This window comes from Pipistrellus hanaki (assembly GCF_964339955.1).
Source record: "Pipistrellus hanaki genome assembly, chromosome: 9".
Classification (NCBI taxonomy): Eukaryota; Metazoa; Chordata; class Mammalia; order Chiroptera; family Vespertilionidae; genus Pipistrellus; species Pipistrellus hanaki.
In genome coordinates, this window is record NC_140511.1 from 16,153,499 (window position 1) to 16,166,979 (window position 13,481).

Sequence of the window (13,481 nt, forward strand, 5' to 3'; positions counted from 1 at the left end):
TATTTGATTTTGGGTGCTGGGCACACAGTGCAACATGTAGATCTTATAACATAGAAACCCACACCTGAAACCTATATGATCATATTAACCAATGTCACCCCAATAAATTTAATTAATAAATAAGTACATAAATACATAAATAAATATAAAAATAAATAAAATAACTCCCTCCTAAAAAACAAAAACAAAACTGGAATGCTCAATCTAACATCCACTTTTTATAATCTGAAACAACAGATTACTTGGGTTTGATTATCCAAGTAATTTTACTAATCTTTTAGCAACTACCTATATATGAAAGAAGTTAAGCAAAATTGCCTTTGACCTCATTATTAGAAGAAATACAGTAAATAGTATTTGTTAATACATAGGTAAAGGAGAAATGTGTAGCTCAAGACTCCATTTTTGTGTCACTTCCTAAGTTACTTACAGTATATTTAATTAATGTTTACATGTGCCAGGCTCTTCAGAGTCTGCTTCATTTAACCTTCTGAGCTTTAATGGCTACCTAATCAACATCAGGATTCCTATTTCTGGGTTACTCATTGCTCTTAATGCACACCCACCTCTTCCCTCTGTCTGGAATGCTCTTCCACTTCTTAACCAATGAAAACCTTCCAGTGGTTTATAATGAAGCTCAAGTATTCCCCTTCCCATGATGCTTTTCCTGACCATTCCTATTCTGGAATAGGTAACCAGATCAGCGGCTAGCACTGATGTAGGGAGAGATCAGTGATCCCTGCCTTGAAGATCGCATTAGTTTTCTACCAATAATGCAAGTTTTGCAACATATTTCACTTGTATTTGTGTGTTTGTGTGCATGTGTCTGTGTTTGGAATTCTTTAATTGTAAGGAACAAGTGCCATAACAGGTAAAAACATTTCTCATTCCCTTGTGATACTATGATCTCTAGGAAATGCTCTAGAAATACATAATGAATGAATGAATGAATGAATGAATGAATGAGGAAAAGACTGTCAAGTCCTACTTAGTAACTCCTTTCAGTTACAATGACCCTGGAAAGGAATGAGGAACATAAAAGTAGGAAAATAATCTTTTTATTGTAATGAAGATTCTGTAGTCCTGGAAGGGAAAATTTATCAGCATTAAAGTCTTGTGCAATGTCAATCCGTTTCTTGGAGGAACCATGTGAGGTAGATAGATGACAAAAGAGTAATCAAGCAATTGCCATAGGGTAAGATTAGTGTGCTGATTTCAAGCAAGGTTGACAGATTGAAAAGATAAAGCAATGCACTCCAGGAGGGACTAAGATATTGTTCCTATTGCTGAAAAGTGACTGCAGCAAAATATATAAAAAAAATCAAAAGGTACTGTTCAGCACAGGAAAATATATGCACATTAAAAACTAGGCCCTGCCAAGGAATTATTTAGATAATAAATACATAAATAAACTTATGAAGTTGTTGGTATTATTGTAGATAATGCTCGAGCCTCTTATAGGGCAAATGTCATAAATAATGTCATCTATATTGTCTATGGAAGTTGATGTTTTTCAGGCAGGCTGATAATGGTTTTCAGGAATCACCAGTGGTAGAAAATTAAAATATTGTATAAAAATTCAATTGGTTTTGAAAACCTAAGTTCAGGTTTATATCATAAGTAAATACAATATATTCTACTTGATTGTGGGAGAGCCAGGTCTCTCACTGTTGGAAAAAAATTATGAGTTGGTCTCGTTACATAAAAGAGAGAGTTGAAGCTCTGATCCATACTATTATAGTATGTTTTCATTATGATGACATAGGTTTAACAATGATATTTCCTAATATAGATTTTTGATAGCTAAACAAGATAAACAAGAAGGGAGGCTATAATGAACTTTATAGTGCTGGGTTTGAATTGGAGTTACCAGTATGAACTCATGTTTTCCTGAATGTATATTTAGATAGATAGAGAACACAGATATGTATGAATACATGGGTTGCAGTACATTTTCTTGGTCTTATTTGAGAACCTAGAAGCAATAACAGCTCACTCACATTGACCAAACTCACTGTTCAGATTTTGGTTTTTAAATATCACTCTCTAGTGAAAACATACACACACAAAAAACAAACAAACAAACAAAAAAACAAAACAAAATCACAACAGGACTTCTTTAAATATACAAGATAATCCATACTACACAACTCAGTTCCAAGAAATAGAATAGAGAAACTATCTATCTATCTATCTATCTATCTATCTATCATCATCTATCTATCATCTATCTACCTATCTATCATCTATCTATCTATCTATCTATCATCTATCTACCTATCATTTATCTATATATATCAGCTATTTGTCTATTTATCTATTTATCTATTTATCTATCTATCATCTATGTATCCATCATCTATCTATCATCTATCTATCATCATCTATCTCTTTTCATTGAAAAATCTAGATGAAGCCTGCTCTGAGGCATACCATGTGTTGTCCCTCCTCGGCTCCGGGACAGTGATTTATCAACTCTATTGACCACATTCTGCTAGCTATCTGGGTGTTTTGAGTATGAGGCTGTGGCATGTTCCTCTGTGGAACCCTTCCCCAAAGCACTGCTGGCGGATTTGGTTTTATAGGATCATAGGTCTGGGGAGTTGAGTTGTAAGGCATCTTAGACCTCTTCTAATATGATCATTTCATTTAATACATTAGTAATTTGCAGCTCAGAAAACTGGGAAATATTTATCTAGAATAACACAAAAGCAATAAAATCAAACACATTAGCTAGTAATGATCCTTTGAATTTGTACACTGATGTAGCAGGATCTTTTACCTCTGCCTTTGCATATGCTCCAAACAGAGGCTCAGGGATTGTTTTCCATATGTGAACTCACACTCGGGGACTATAGGAGGATAGTCATATTCATAGAATGGTTTCAAGGGCATACACTCAGGATTAAAAGTTCAGTTGCTGGCTCTGCCATTACTAGCCACAGTTTGATTCTTCCCTGTTTTTGTTTTTGTTTTTCTTCAGCAATGTTGATTATTTCTGTTATTTATGAATGCATACAATCTACCCCATCCTCCACTTGCCTTTCTTTCCAAACCAACTCAAAACTGTCTTTTTTTGGTGTACATTAGGGACAGGTATGACATGACGAGACTTCTATAGAGATAAAGCTAGAGATCTGTTATTCAGAGAAAGATAGCTCGAATTCATAAAGTAAAATGGACGTTTTAATTAAATGGAATAATAGAAAATTTAAAAATGAGGTTACTATCTTGGCAAAGTACAGTTGTGTCATCTGTGGTCATATTAGCTGAGATGTCCTTTTGACAGTTAGTTGAAAAATAAAACTTGTCCTATATTTGTATCAATGGTGGCATCACATCACAAGAAAGCTCAAACCTTTCATTTTAGAGAAGAATAAAAGGTGACAGTTACCTTTGCATCGAGAGGGCTCTACTAGGTGATGATTTCAATAGTTCGGTGGGTCTTGCAATTTTAATTTAACTGAAATTCAACTTGAATTTTATGTGGACTATTTTATTTTATTATCTTATAAGAGAAACAGAACGTTGACAGCCTTGTTGTTTACACTGAATGAAAAGAGAAAAAGAAAACATTTCTAATCCCATTTAACTTGCAAGACTAAATCTTTATAAACTGAAACAACAAAAGTATGATTTATGCAATCCGATTTCTCACAATTATGTGGTGTTTTTTTGTTGTTGTTGTTTTTTGTTTTTGTCATAACAATCTGTTGTGAAGTATAACAGGAAAGTGGGTAAATAACAAAAGACGCCATTTTAAGAGCAAAATTCCAGAACTTGGAAACCCTCTGAAGAAAAGCACTCAGAAGTTTTAGTTAAATATCATCTGCAACTACAGATACACGTGGTCTCTAATAAAGGAAGACTTCAAGGAATAAAGGTAATCCATTTCCCCCCAAAAAAAGTCTTTACCTGGTTGGGCCCTTGCCATACTTTCATATTAACTGACCCATTCTCCACCTTCCCGAACGCTATCAGATGAACATAGGCAGGCACTAGCTCTATTCTCTTTCTAGTGATATCTCAGAAGCTTGTGTCTGATTACTGCAACCCAACTTCCCAGGCTCTAAAATGCAGCCAAGGGAACCCAAAGAACTGGCAAAGTTCGAAACACTTTCTCTCTCCCAGTTGGATGAAATTAGAGGATAGCAGCTGCTGTCTAAATCAAGAGACCTCAGACCCCACAGGCATAGACACTGCCATGGCACTCTGGTTTCACACTCCATGCAGCAGATGGGAGGAAGCCTTAAAGATGGATGGATGTGACACCATCGCTCCAACGCTTCCTAGGATAACTCATATTCTCCCACCCGGCCAGAGCCACTGTGGACACCAGTGCAATGCTCCAGCCTTCCGGGAGAATCTGGAGTAGAGAGAACAGGCTGTGTGTGTGCATGAAACGCACCCTGTCTTCTATCAGACTCCATGCCAACCGCCTCCAGCGCTAGCCTTCACATCCTCCTTCCTCAGCCCCTGATCAGGGCCACAGCGGAGAGAAAAACTGTCCTCGGAATGGAGACTGGAGAGCCATGAGCTTTCCCACTTGACAACTCACTCTGTTCTGGTTCCTAGCTGTGCCTCGTGTTTCTCAAACAGCACATCGCAGGCACCCTTCCGTTTCCATTTCCCAGGCCCTCCTTCCCCACCCAGCTCATTGCCCAAACTTTGCTATTTCCATGAACTTTTCTGCCCTCCCTTCTTCCCTGGGACGTGGCCAGTTCTCTGGGTCCCTCCCGGGCCTGCCCTCCCCCAGGTCTCCCCTCCTCCTCCGCCCCAGCCCCTGAGACCCGCGGGGCTGCCCCTCGCCGCCTTCCTGCTCCCGCTCCTCCCGCGCCCTTGCGCCCCGCCGTCCCCACTCGGACTCCCCGGCTCCCCGCGCTGTTTGCGGGGCCAGATCGGTGCTGCGGCTCGGACCCGCGTCCCCGCGCTGCCCAGCGGCGGGAGCGGGGAGGCTGAGCGCAGCGCGGGCCGGGCGGAGGGGAGCGGAGCGGAGGGGAGGCGGCGGCCGTGCTCCCCGCCAGCCTGGAGCGTGCGGCAGGGCCCGGGGGCCTGGGCGCCGCACCCCCCGCCCCTGAGCGGCTGCGGCCCCGGGGCCCGTCCCGCCCCGCGCCGCCGGCACAGGCGCCGGAGAGCGGGGACCGGAGCGCCGGGCGCCCCTCCCGGAGCCGGTCCCGCTGCGGACCGGGCGCGTAGAGGAAGGAGCCAGCCGGGGAGGGTGAGGCGGTGGGGACCTGCTCCCGGGTGCAGGGGGCGTGGGGGGAGCCCGGCTGGGTGAGCACCCCGGGGTGCAGCGCCCGCCCGGCGGGGGCGCGGGGACGGCGCGGGGCTGCCGCAGGGGGAGGGGGAGCGGGGCGGGGAGCGGGGGGCGGGCGGGGACGGGCGGCGGCGGCCGCGGGAGCAGACGGCGCGGGGCGAGCGCGCGCGGGGCCGGGAGAGCGCGCGTCCCCTCCCGCCGCCGCCTCCGTCCTCCCCGCCGCCCGCGCCGCCGGACCGCAGCCTCTCCCGGGCGGCGGCACTGCGGGCGCCATCTGGCCGCTCGACATGGGCTGCTGACGGCGAGGGGTCCGCCTCGGAAGCCGCCCCGAGCCGCTCTCCTTTTTCTTTTCTTTTCTTTTTCCCCCCATTTTCCTTTCCGGCCGGTTTTTAATTTTAGCGCCCGGTCGCCCATGCCTGTGTGAGCAGCCCGAGGACGAGTGCGGCGGCAGAGGAGCGCGCGCCGGGGAGAGGAGGCAGGAAGATGAGGAGGATTTGCAGGCAGATTGTCTTGTTGTTTTCCGGATTCTGGGGACTCGCCATGGGAGCCTTCCCGAGCAGCGTGCAGATAGGTGAGCGGCCCCGGGGGGCCTGCGGCGGGCGGCCCGGGCCGACTTCCCGGAGTTGCTGATGGGCGATTGGGGGGACCCCTGGGGCCGGCCCCTGCCCCTTTGTCTCCCTCTTTTTCTCCCCTTTACACACACACACACACACACACACACACACACACTGCCCCTCGGGTGCGGGTTCCTTTGGAAAAACACTCAGAACTGCCCGCCTGCTGGCCCCTGCACCCGCTCTCCCCCCATTCCCACCTTCCGTTCAAGTCGCTTCGAGTGGGATGGGAATAAGTTGAAAATGACCTACGTGGGGTTTGGTTACGTGTTATGGGATATTTCTTTTCATCCGTTTCTCGGGAGCAGAGAGGGATGTCGAGTTTGCTTTGCTTTGTTTTGTTTTGTTTTGTTTTGTTTTGTTTTAATGCACTTCTCCCCACGCTGGACGCCGCATCCCTCTCCCCATCACAGGAAGGACGGGAGGGAGGGGAGGGGGCTTTGCACCTGCACCCCGGCCTTTGCTGGTCAACCGATTGCAAAGTTAGATCCCTCTCTCTCCCGCAATCTTCCCTCCGCTCATTTCGTTTCCCTCTTGAATCTTTTTTTTTTTTTTGCCCTTATCCCTGCATGGAGACGGAGACTCTTATTTCCCGGGAACTGTCCATCCTTGGCTTTTCTGGCTGTTCTCCTCCCTGTCTTCATGGGATGCAGCGATTGAATTTCCTCCAGCCCAGCCCGGCCTCCGCGCTGCATCATGTCTGGCGGACCGTGCACAGCACGGGGCTGATGAGGCTGAGCCCCCAGCTGCAGGGAAACTAAGTTCACGTCTCCTTTCCGATCCCCCGGCTGCCTGCGTGGCTGCGCATCCTCCGGTGTCTGCATCTTCCTGCCAGTCCTGCCCGTTCTGCTCCTCTGCATGCCTCTCCCCAGCGATGCCATGCCCAGTGCCCAATGCCCCGAGCTGGCTGGTGTAGCAGTGAGCTGGGGACCGCAGGGAGGGCGAGAGAGCAAAGGCACAACACAGCCCGTGGTCTCCGAGGTCATTGTGATCATGACACACTGGGGAAGGGGGAAAAGCTGAGCCGTCCTAAAGGCTGACATACGATAAGCGGCACCTGAGGGACAAAGGCCGGCCAGCCCACAGGGTAGCTCCTTGCATGGATGTGCTGGGGGAATGAATGGCAGCGGGTCTGACCGTGCCTAGGGTGAGAGCGACACTGCCGGGAGAAAACACTGAACGTGCTTCCCCTGCTGTTTCCCATAGGCGGGCTCTTCATCCGAAACACAGACCAGGAATACACTGCCTTCCGACTAGCGATCTTCCTGCACAACACCAGCCCCAATGCGTCGGAAGCGCCTTTTAATCTGGTTCCTCATGTGGACAACATTGAGACAGCCAACAGTTTCGCTGTAACAAACGCGTGTAAGTAAACCATAAACTGTGGATGAATGAGAAGGGAACGGAAATGAGGCACCGGAGTGCCTTTCCTCTTTATTATTCATATTAATTTTTTCAGAAAGAAATGTAAGCTTCTTCACATATGGCTGTTCCAGAGCAAATCAGAGTTAAAAACAAGGTTTAGTCCTGAGATATTCAGATGGTTTTCTTTCTTTTCCATCTCCCTCCCTCCCTCCCTCCCTCCCTCCCTCCCTCCCTCCCTCCCTCCCTTTCTCCCTTTTTCCTTCCTTCCTTTTCCTTTTTTTTTTTTTTTTTGTTCCTCATCTGGATAATTCAAGTTAATTTCTCCTTTAACATTTCAGTCACCTGAATGTCAAGTCAGTGAAAACCGTACTCGGGCTAATTTGGATTCTGTCCCTTTGGTTTTCCTTATTTGCTTTTCACTGGAGTAAGCATATGTCTTGCTTTGAAGGCAGACACATGCTCTCTCTCTCACTGGTGAAAGCGGGGGAAGGTTTGCTAACTGTGAGGGAGAGGGAAGCGGTGGAGTGGAGGACATATATTCTCCTCTGGTGGCTTACGCTGCAGACAATCTGGTGATGTCACTTGAGGCTGTCCCCCTCTTATATTCTGGGTTGTAAATGTCTCTTACCATCACGCAGTGCATACATCCTGTCGATGTAGCTCCATGAATCCTTACCCTGGTGCCAAATCATGTTAGTCTCTACTCCGCCTGAATTCACAAATCAATGCGCTGGATCTATTATCCCACACAATGAAACTTTAGCGGGTGACCCCACCTAATGCCATACTAGGGAACAGTTGAATAGTGCTCCCTCCCCTCCATACTGTATAACTTAATGTAAAAAAATACAATCAACTGTTGATTTACCTGAAATTTCACTCAAGTCCATATACCATTGATGTTGCATTTTCACTGTTGAAGGAAATACATGTTTCAGATATCTCCTTAGCTTTACACTCTGATTTACTACTGCTCAAAATGTGTGTGTGAAGATAATTGTTACAGATTACATAAAACATTTCGGAATAGTTTCTACACAACATTTTGCACAAGAGTAATAAATAGTCAGTCTGATTGTAGAGTGTTTTATTATAGTAAGTTAAGCATATTTTAATTTTAAAAGCTCTCTCAGTACAAGAAAATGTACCAACTACATAAGTGAAATTGAAAACAGCTTTTAGATGTTTGGAGGCTACCTCTTTCATTAATTTGTTTTAATTCATATTTTCCGTTAATTCATCTAATAATCTGATCAATTGTCCTTAATATTTGGCATCTAAACATTAATTTATCTTAGAAATTGATTTCAAAAGACTGTCAAAGCATTTGACATTTTTGTAAACTGAAACATGTATTGTTTTGCAGGAATGTTATAGTTCGTACGAACACTACTTAATTAAAAAAATAACTTGGTATTTAGTGATAAAATCAATATTACAGTAGGGCAGTAGGGAGTTATTTCCAAGCATCACTGCACATAAATTAGAGTTGATTTTGTGGGTGGTCATTTTTGAAAGTTGTTTAAGTTACTAGTTTTGTGTTCCAAGTTTGAAAGGGATGTCAACACTACTAATAGTTCTAGGTATAAAACATTCTCCTTTGTGTATAAATATTATGTACAATATTTATTTAAAATGTGTTCTTCTCTCTCCTGAGATTCTGTGAACAAAAAATTACTAACTTTAAAAATAATTTATGATCCAAATATATGTGAAGGTACTTCGTCAACAGTAAATTACTAATTAAAATTTTATGTTTTGCTATTGCATTTTGAAAGACTTTCCTAAAAGTATCAGATGTATTAGTTTTATTTTGTTTTTACAAATTAAGTTCTTAAATATTCTAGAGTTTTGGATCATGATGTTCAGTAAAGTACTAATACTTTCTTCCTCCCTATCATTTGATAATCTCACTCAGGATAATTCAGTGTTACTAAATGACGTACCTGTAAGCATGAGAAATTGATAGGAAGCCACACACAGAATGAAAAAGTTATGCAATATAAATAATAAGGTATTCTTTAATGTTTAAGACTGAGAAATTTGGAACTAAGTTAACTTTAAATTTGCTTATTTGAAATCCACTTTTAACACAATGTTAGTGATATCATATTTTTCCATAATCACATTAATTGATTTTATGTAAATATTTAAAATAATTTTAAAAATTTATAACTAAGGACACACAAGAACATATTTTAGTAAAGAAAATGAATTTTTTGGAGGGGGATGAGTGTGCTGAACGTCCATAAGGTAAACCTAAGCTGAATTTGAGGAAAATCAATGGTCAGAGAGCATGGGTCAGGTGACGGTGTTTGTTGAATGGGCTGACCGAGAGGACATGCTATGTGGTTTTCCAGTTTAATTAATGGTGAAACATAAGCAATGAGGCAAACTTTCATACTAAGCTTTATTCCTTTGGGTACAAAAAGATAAAGATAATATGCTAAAGAATTATCATAGGAGTTATTCTTCATAGTGATACAGACTGGGTTTTTAAATTTTTCAAGCTGGATTAAATACATATGTAATATGTGATTGGTTAAGTTTACTTGAATTTTGATTTTTCTGCAGTGGATTCTTTTAAAACTGCAGGATCTTGTCTGTCTGTGAATAAAAGTAATTAAAAAGGATATATTTATTTTATGGAGTATATAATCAAACCCCTAAAATGTATTAAATAATAAAATTATTGGTCATCTATTAGACAGGTATAATTTATTTAGCCCTCTAAGATTACTTTGGCCATCTAAACATTCTATGTATTAAGTCTAACTCTGATCAACTCAAATTTACCACTTTTGGTATAAATCCCAAGTTTGTGATGGAGAAAAGTAATTTTAGTTTATAGTTTTATTTTTAACAATATTTGCACAAGATTAAATTCAAATATTGTTTTTCTATTCTATTTACATTGTTGAAAAGTCACCCTTTGCTCAATATAAAACTGAAATGATAAGAAATACAGATTATATAAAATTATGACCTATTTTAATAACAAAAAATAGGTGCAATATATAGAACAAGTATTAAAATTTCAAAATGTGATTAAATGTACACATTTCTTTGCTGTGATCTGTCTAACATATGGGGAATAGAAAAAAATGATATTTTAAAAAATAAATTCAATATGGTTTAATGTTCTTTAATAAAACATTCAACTGACCCAAAATAGCTATCTTTGTAAACAAGAATGCTAGAGAAATTGGATATACCCTTCGCAAAAATTTTGAGACAACCTGAAAGTAGCCTGTTTTCTTATATTTTTCTAATAGTTAATGAATACAATTTTTTTTGAGGATTATGTATATTAAATTTGATCCAAAGTAAAAACCACAATACTGAAGTAGTTTATCAATAACTTTTCTGAAAGACAAAAACATTTAAGAGGTTGAAATTATTAGTTAATTTAGTATAGTTACATTAGAAATCTGGTAAGGAATCAGTCCTTTAAAAAGGCAGTCACTTTACAAAATAAATTGCAAATATTCAGCTTCTGGAATTAGTTTTCTAACTTTCAAAGGAGAAATAAGAAATACATAAAACAGATCACTTAATCCTGTATTTTTACTTTAGTGAAATAAACGAATTTTATGGAATATTTCCATTTAAAAAAAAATTGAATAAATAGGGACAGGTGATTAATAATTGCATTGTTTAATGAAGCATTTTTCTTTTTTCTTTTCTCTCAAAAATCTGTTAATTCGGTGGTTTAAAAGATCATGGGTTGGAAAGGTATAGCAATCACAGATAGACTGGAGACTGGAAGTTTTATCCTCGTAATGGTGAAAAGTTCTTTTTTCAAGTTGAATATCAGTTCTATTTGTGGTTAGTTTACTTGTCAACTGTAAATATGCAAGACGCCTGCCACTTATAAAAGTAGGGTGATTGTAAAATAGAGTTGTCTGGTGAATCTAAATACATTGAAAATGTGACACTGTTCCCAGTAGGCTTTGCAGGCTTCCCCACTTATGTACCAGCTACTTAATGCAATTTCCTTGAATATAATGGTGGTAAACACTAATATATTGGCTTTGATTAAAAAAATGTTTAAACATAGTACATGTTCCTTTCAGAGACTTGAAGCCATATAAAGACATCATAAGAGTTTACATGGCTGATATAATAATCTTAAAAATGCTGAAAATAAAATTCTGATGGTTTTACCTTCTGCATAGTTGTTAGTAGAGATACATTAGAATTAAATGTTGCTGGCTTTTGATTATCTTTAGGAAAATAAGTGATGTGACTCTTCTGTGATTTTTACTAGGTCTCCTTGTTTTTAATTGATTGCAAGATTCTGTGTTGATTTGAAATAATTCTTTAGTTTCTTTCTCTCTTCCTCTTAATTTTCCATTGTGAGATGAATGACAAAGATGAGTCATATACCTATGGTTTGTTCCTTTCTACAATGATAGGACGATGCACCATTTGCATTGATGTATTTCAGTATTGTCACATGATGAAGTCTCCATAAAACTATTACAAAAAAATTCCTCAAACATTTTTTTTTAACTTGGATTTTTCCAAGTGATGTTAATTTCCCAAAGAGGATTTTTTTTACTTTCTGATATTAGGAAATATGTATGCATCTTATTTATAAAATGTTATTATTTGGGAATTTTACATGAAGGATAAATAGACCTTAAATTTTATGATAAAACATAATTTTTAAATGCTTCCATATACATAATGTTATTTGACCTCAAACTAGTCCTGCAATTGGACAGTCTGAGAAGAGAGTCACATTTTGTAGTTCAGCCGGCTTTGGTTCGGGGAGCCATCTCACCTGCCCAGGATTATATGGCTAATAAGCTGCACAGTCAGGGTTCAAACCCAATTCTTCTAACTAGTACCCTAGCACTTCTACCAGCGAGCCAGAGGGTGTGAAAAAATACATTTATACTGAAATGACTTGAATTGAGAAAGGAAAGAACAGAATTGTCATTTATCTTTTTTTTTTTTTTCTAATTTAATTGCAACATTTTGAAGAAAATAGAACAAGACATTTCTGGGCAACTTCCTCATTAATCATGTGACATTGAGTGATATAGCAAGGACTGAAGTCATATTACGTAATGAATTCATCCATTCATTCACTAGATTAGATAAGGAATGTATCCATTAATCATTAAACGCATTTATTATGGGCAACTGCATTTAAGACTGTATGTTAGAAATGAGAACCCAAAAACTTGTGAGAATAGTTGCTGCCCTCAGGAGCTGATAGTCCAGTGGGAAAGACAGATAAGCCGATTATTAAAAGTCCAGTGAGATAAAGTGATGTGGCAGAGAAACAGAGTGCTTTGACAAAGATGCATCCAGGAAGGTACCACCAAACCTGGCGCAGCCTCTTAGGAGAGATGCCCCCGGACCTGGGTGTTAAGGCTCTGGTTGTGTAGTTCTAAGAAGAGGATAGAAGGAAGGCAGGGAGCAATGTAGCACCAGGCACCAGGGTGTGGGAGAGCCAGGTGTGTTTGAACCACTGAAAATTATTGAGTCTGGTTGTAGAATTGAATGTGAGGCGGAGAAAAGATGTGCCAAAGGGTGAAATTGCAGATGCACAAAGAATCTTACAGCTGCTATATGGAGACTCTTATGAATAAAAAAGGGGGGGGGTTGGAAATCCTTAAGAAACTTTTAAACGTAGCAATGACATGATCAGATTTATATTATACAAAGAACAGGCTTGTTGCAGGAGGGAGAGTGAATCAAAAGGGCACAAAATGGGAAGATAAACACCAATTCGTTGTCTTAAAGTAATGAGTCTTGAAGGAATACAGTTTAGGGTGATAAACTCTTAAATAAAAGCAGAAGCACGGAGGAGAGAGAAAAGCCTCTAGATCCAAGAACACAGAACTGGTGGCAGGATGTAAGGATGATGATATGTCTTTGCGGGAGGGTGGAAAAGAAGTTCAGTAAGAACAAAAGATGATTTCTTTGATTTCTGATGGGGACACATGATTCAACAGTGATTATCATTAGCTAAGAAAGGACACGTAGGAGAATGAGATTTGAGTGTGGAAGGTGACTTTAGTGTGGATGCACTGATTTTTTAAAATGTTTTTATTGATTTTAAAGAGAAAGGAAGGGTAAGGGATAGAGAGCTAGAAACATCTATGAGAGAGATTGAGCCCGAAACCCCGGGCATGTGTCCTGACTGAGAATTGAGCTTGTGAATTTGAACTGGTGAACCCTGGCAACACTAACTTTTAGTGAAGAGACATCCCAATGGAGACAGACAG

The 13,481-nt window shown here is 40.8% G+C and overlaps 1 protein-coding gene across 6 annotated transcripts in view; it reads left to right on the forward strand.

Annotated features, from left to right (window-relative positions):
- Window positions 1–4,785: 4,785 nt before the first annotated feature.
- GRIA4 (glutamate ionotropic receptor AMPA type subunit 4) overlaps window positions 4,786–13,481 on the forward strand; it is a 391,466-nt gene continuing 382,770 nt past the window's right edge. For 2 of the 6 annotated variants that reach the window (XM_084895140.1, XM_084895142.1), the window contains exons 1-3: window positions 4,786–5,218; window positions 5,657–5,828; window positions 7,078–7,236. In XM_084895140.1, the coding sequence (XP_084751266.1) occupies window positions 5,741–5,828; window positions 7,078–7,236 (247 nt within the window). In that variant the 5' untranslated portion in view covers window positions 4,786–5,218; window positions 5,657–5,740. The remainder of the gene's footprint in view (window positions 5,219–5,656; window positions 5,829–7,077; window positions 7,237–13,481) is intronic. The other 4 variants (XM_084895139.1, XM_084895141.1, XM_084895143.1 and 1 more) reach the window with 3 other exon arrangements.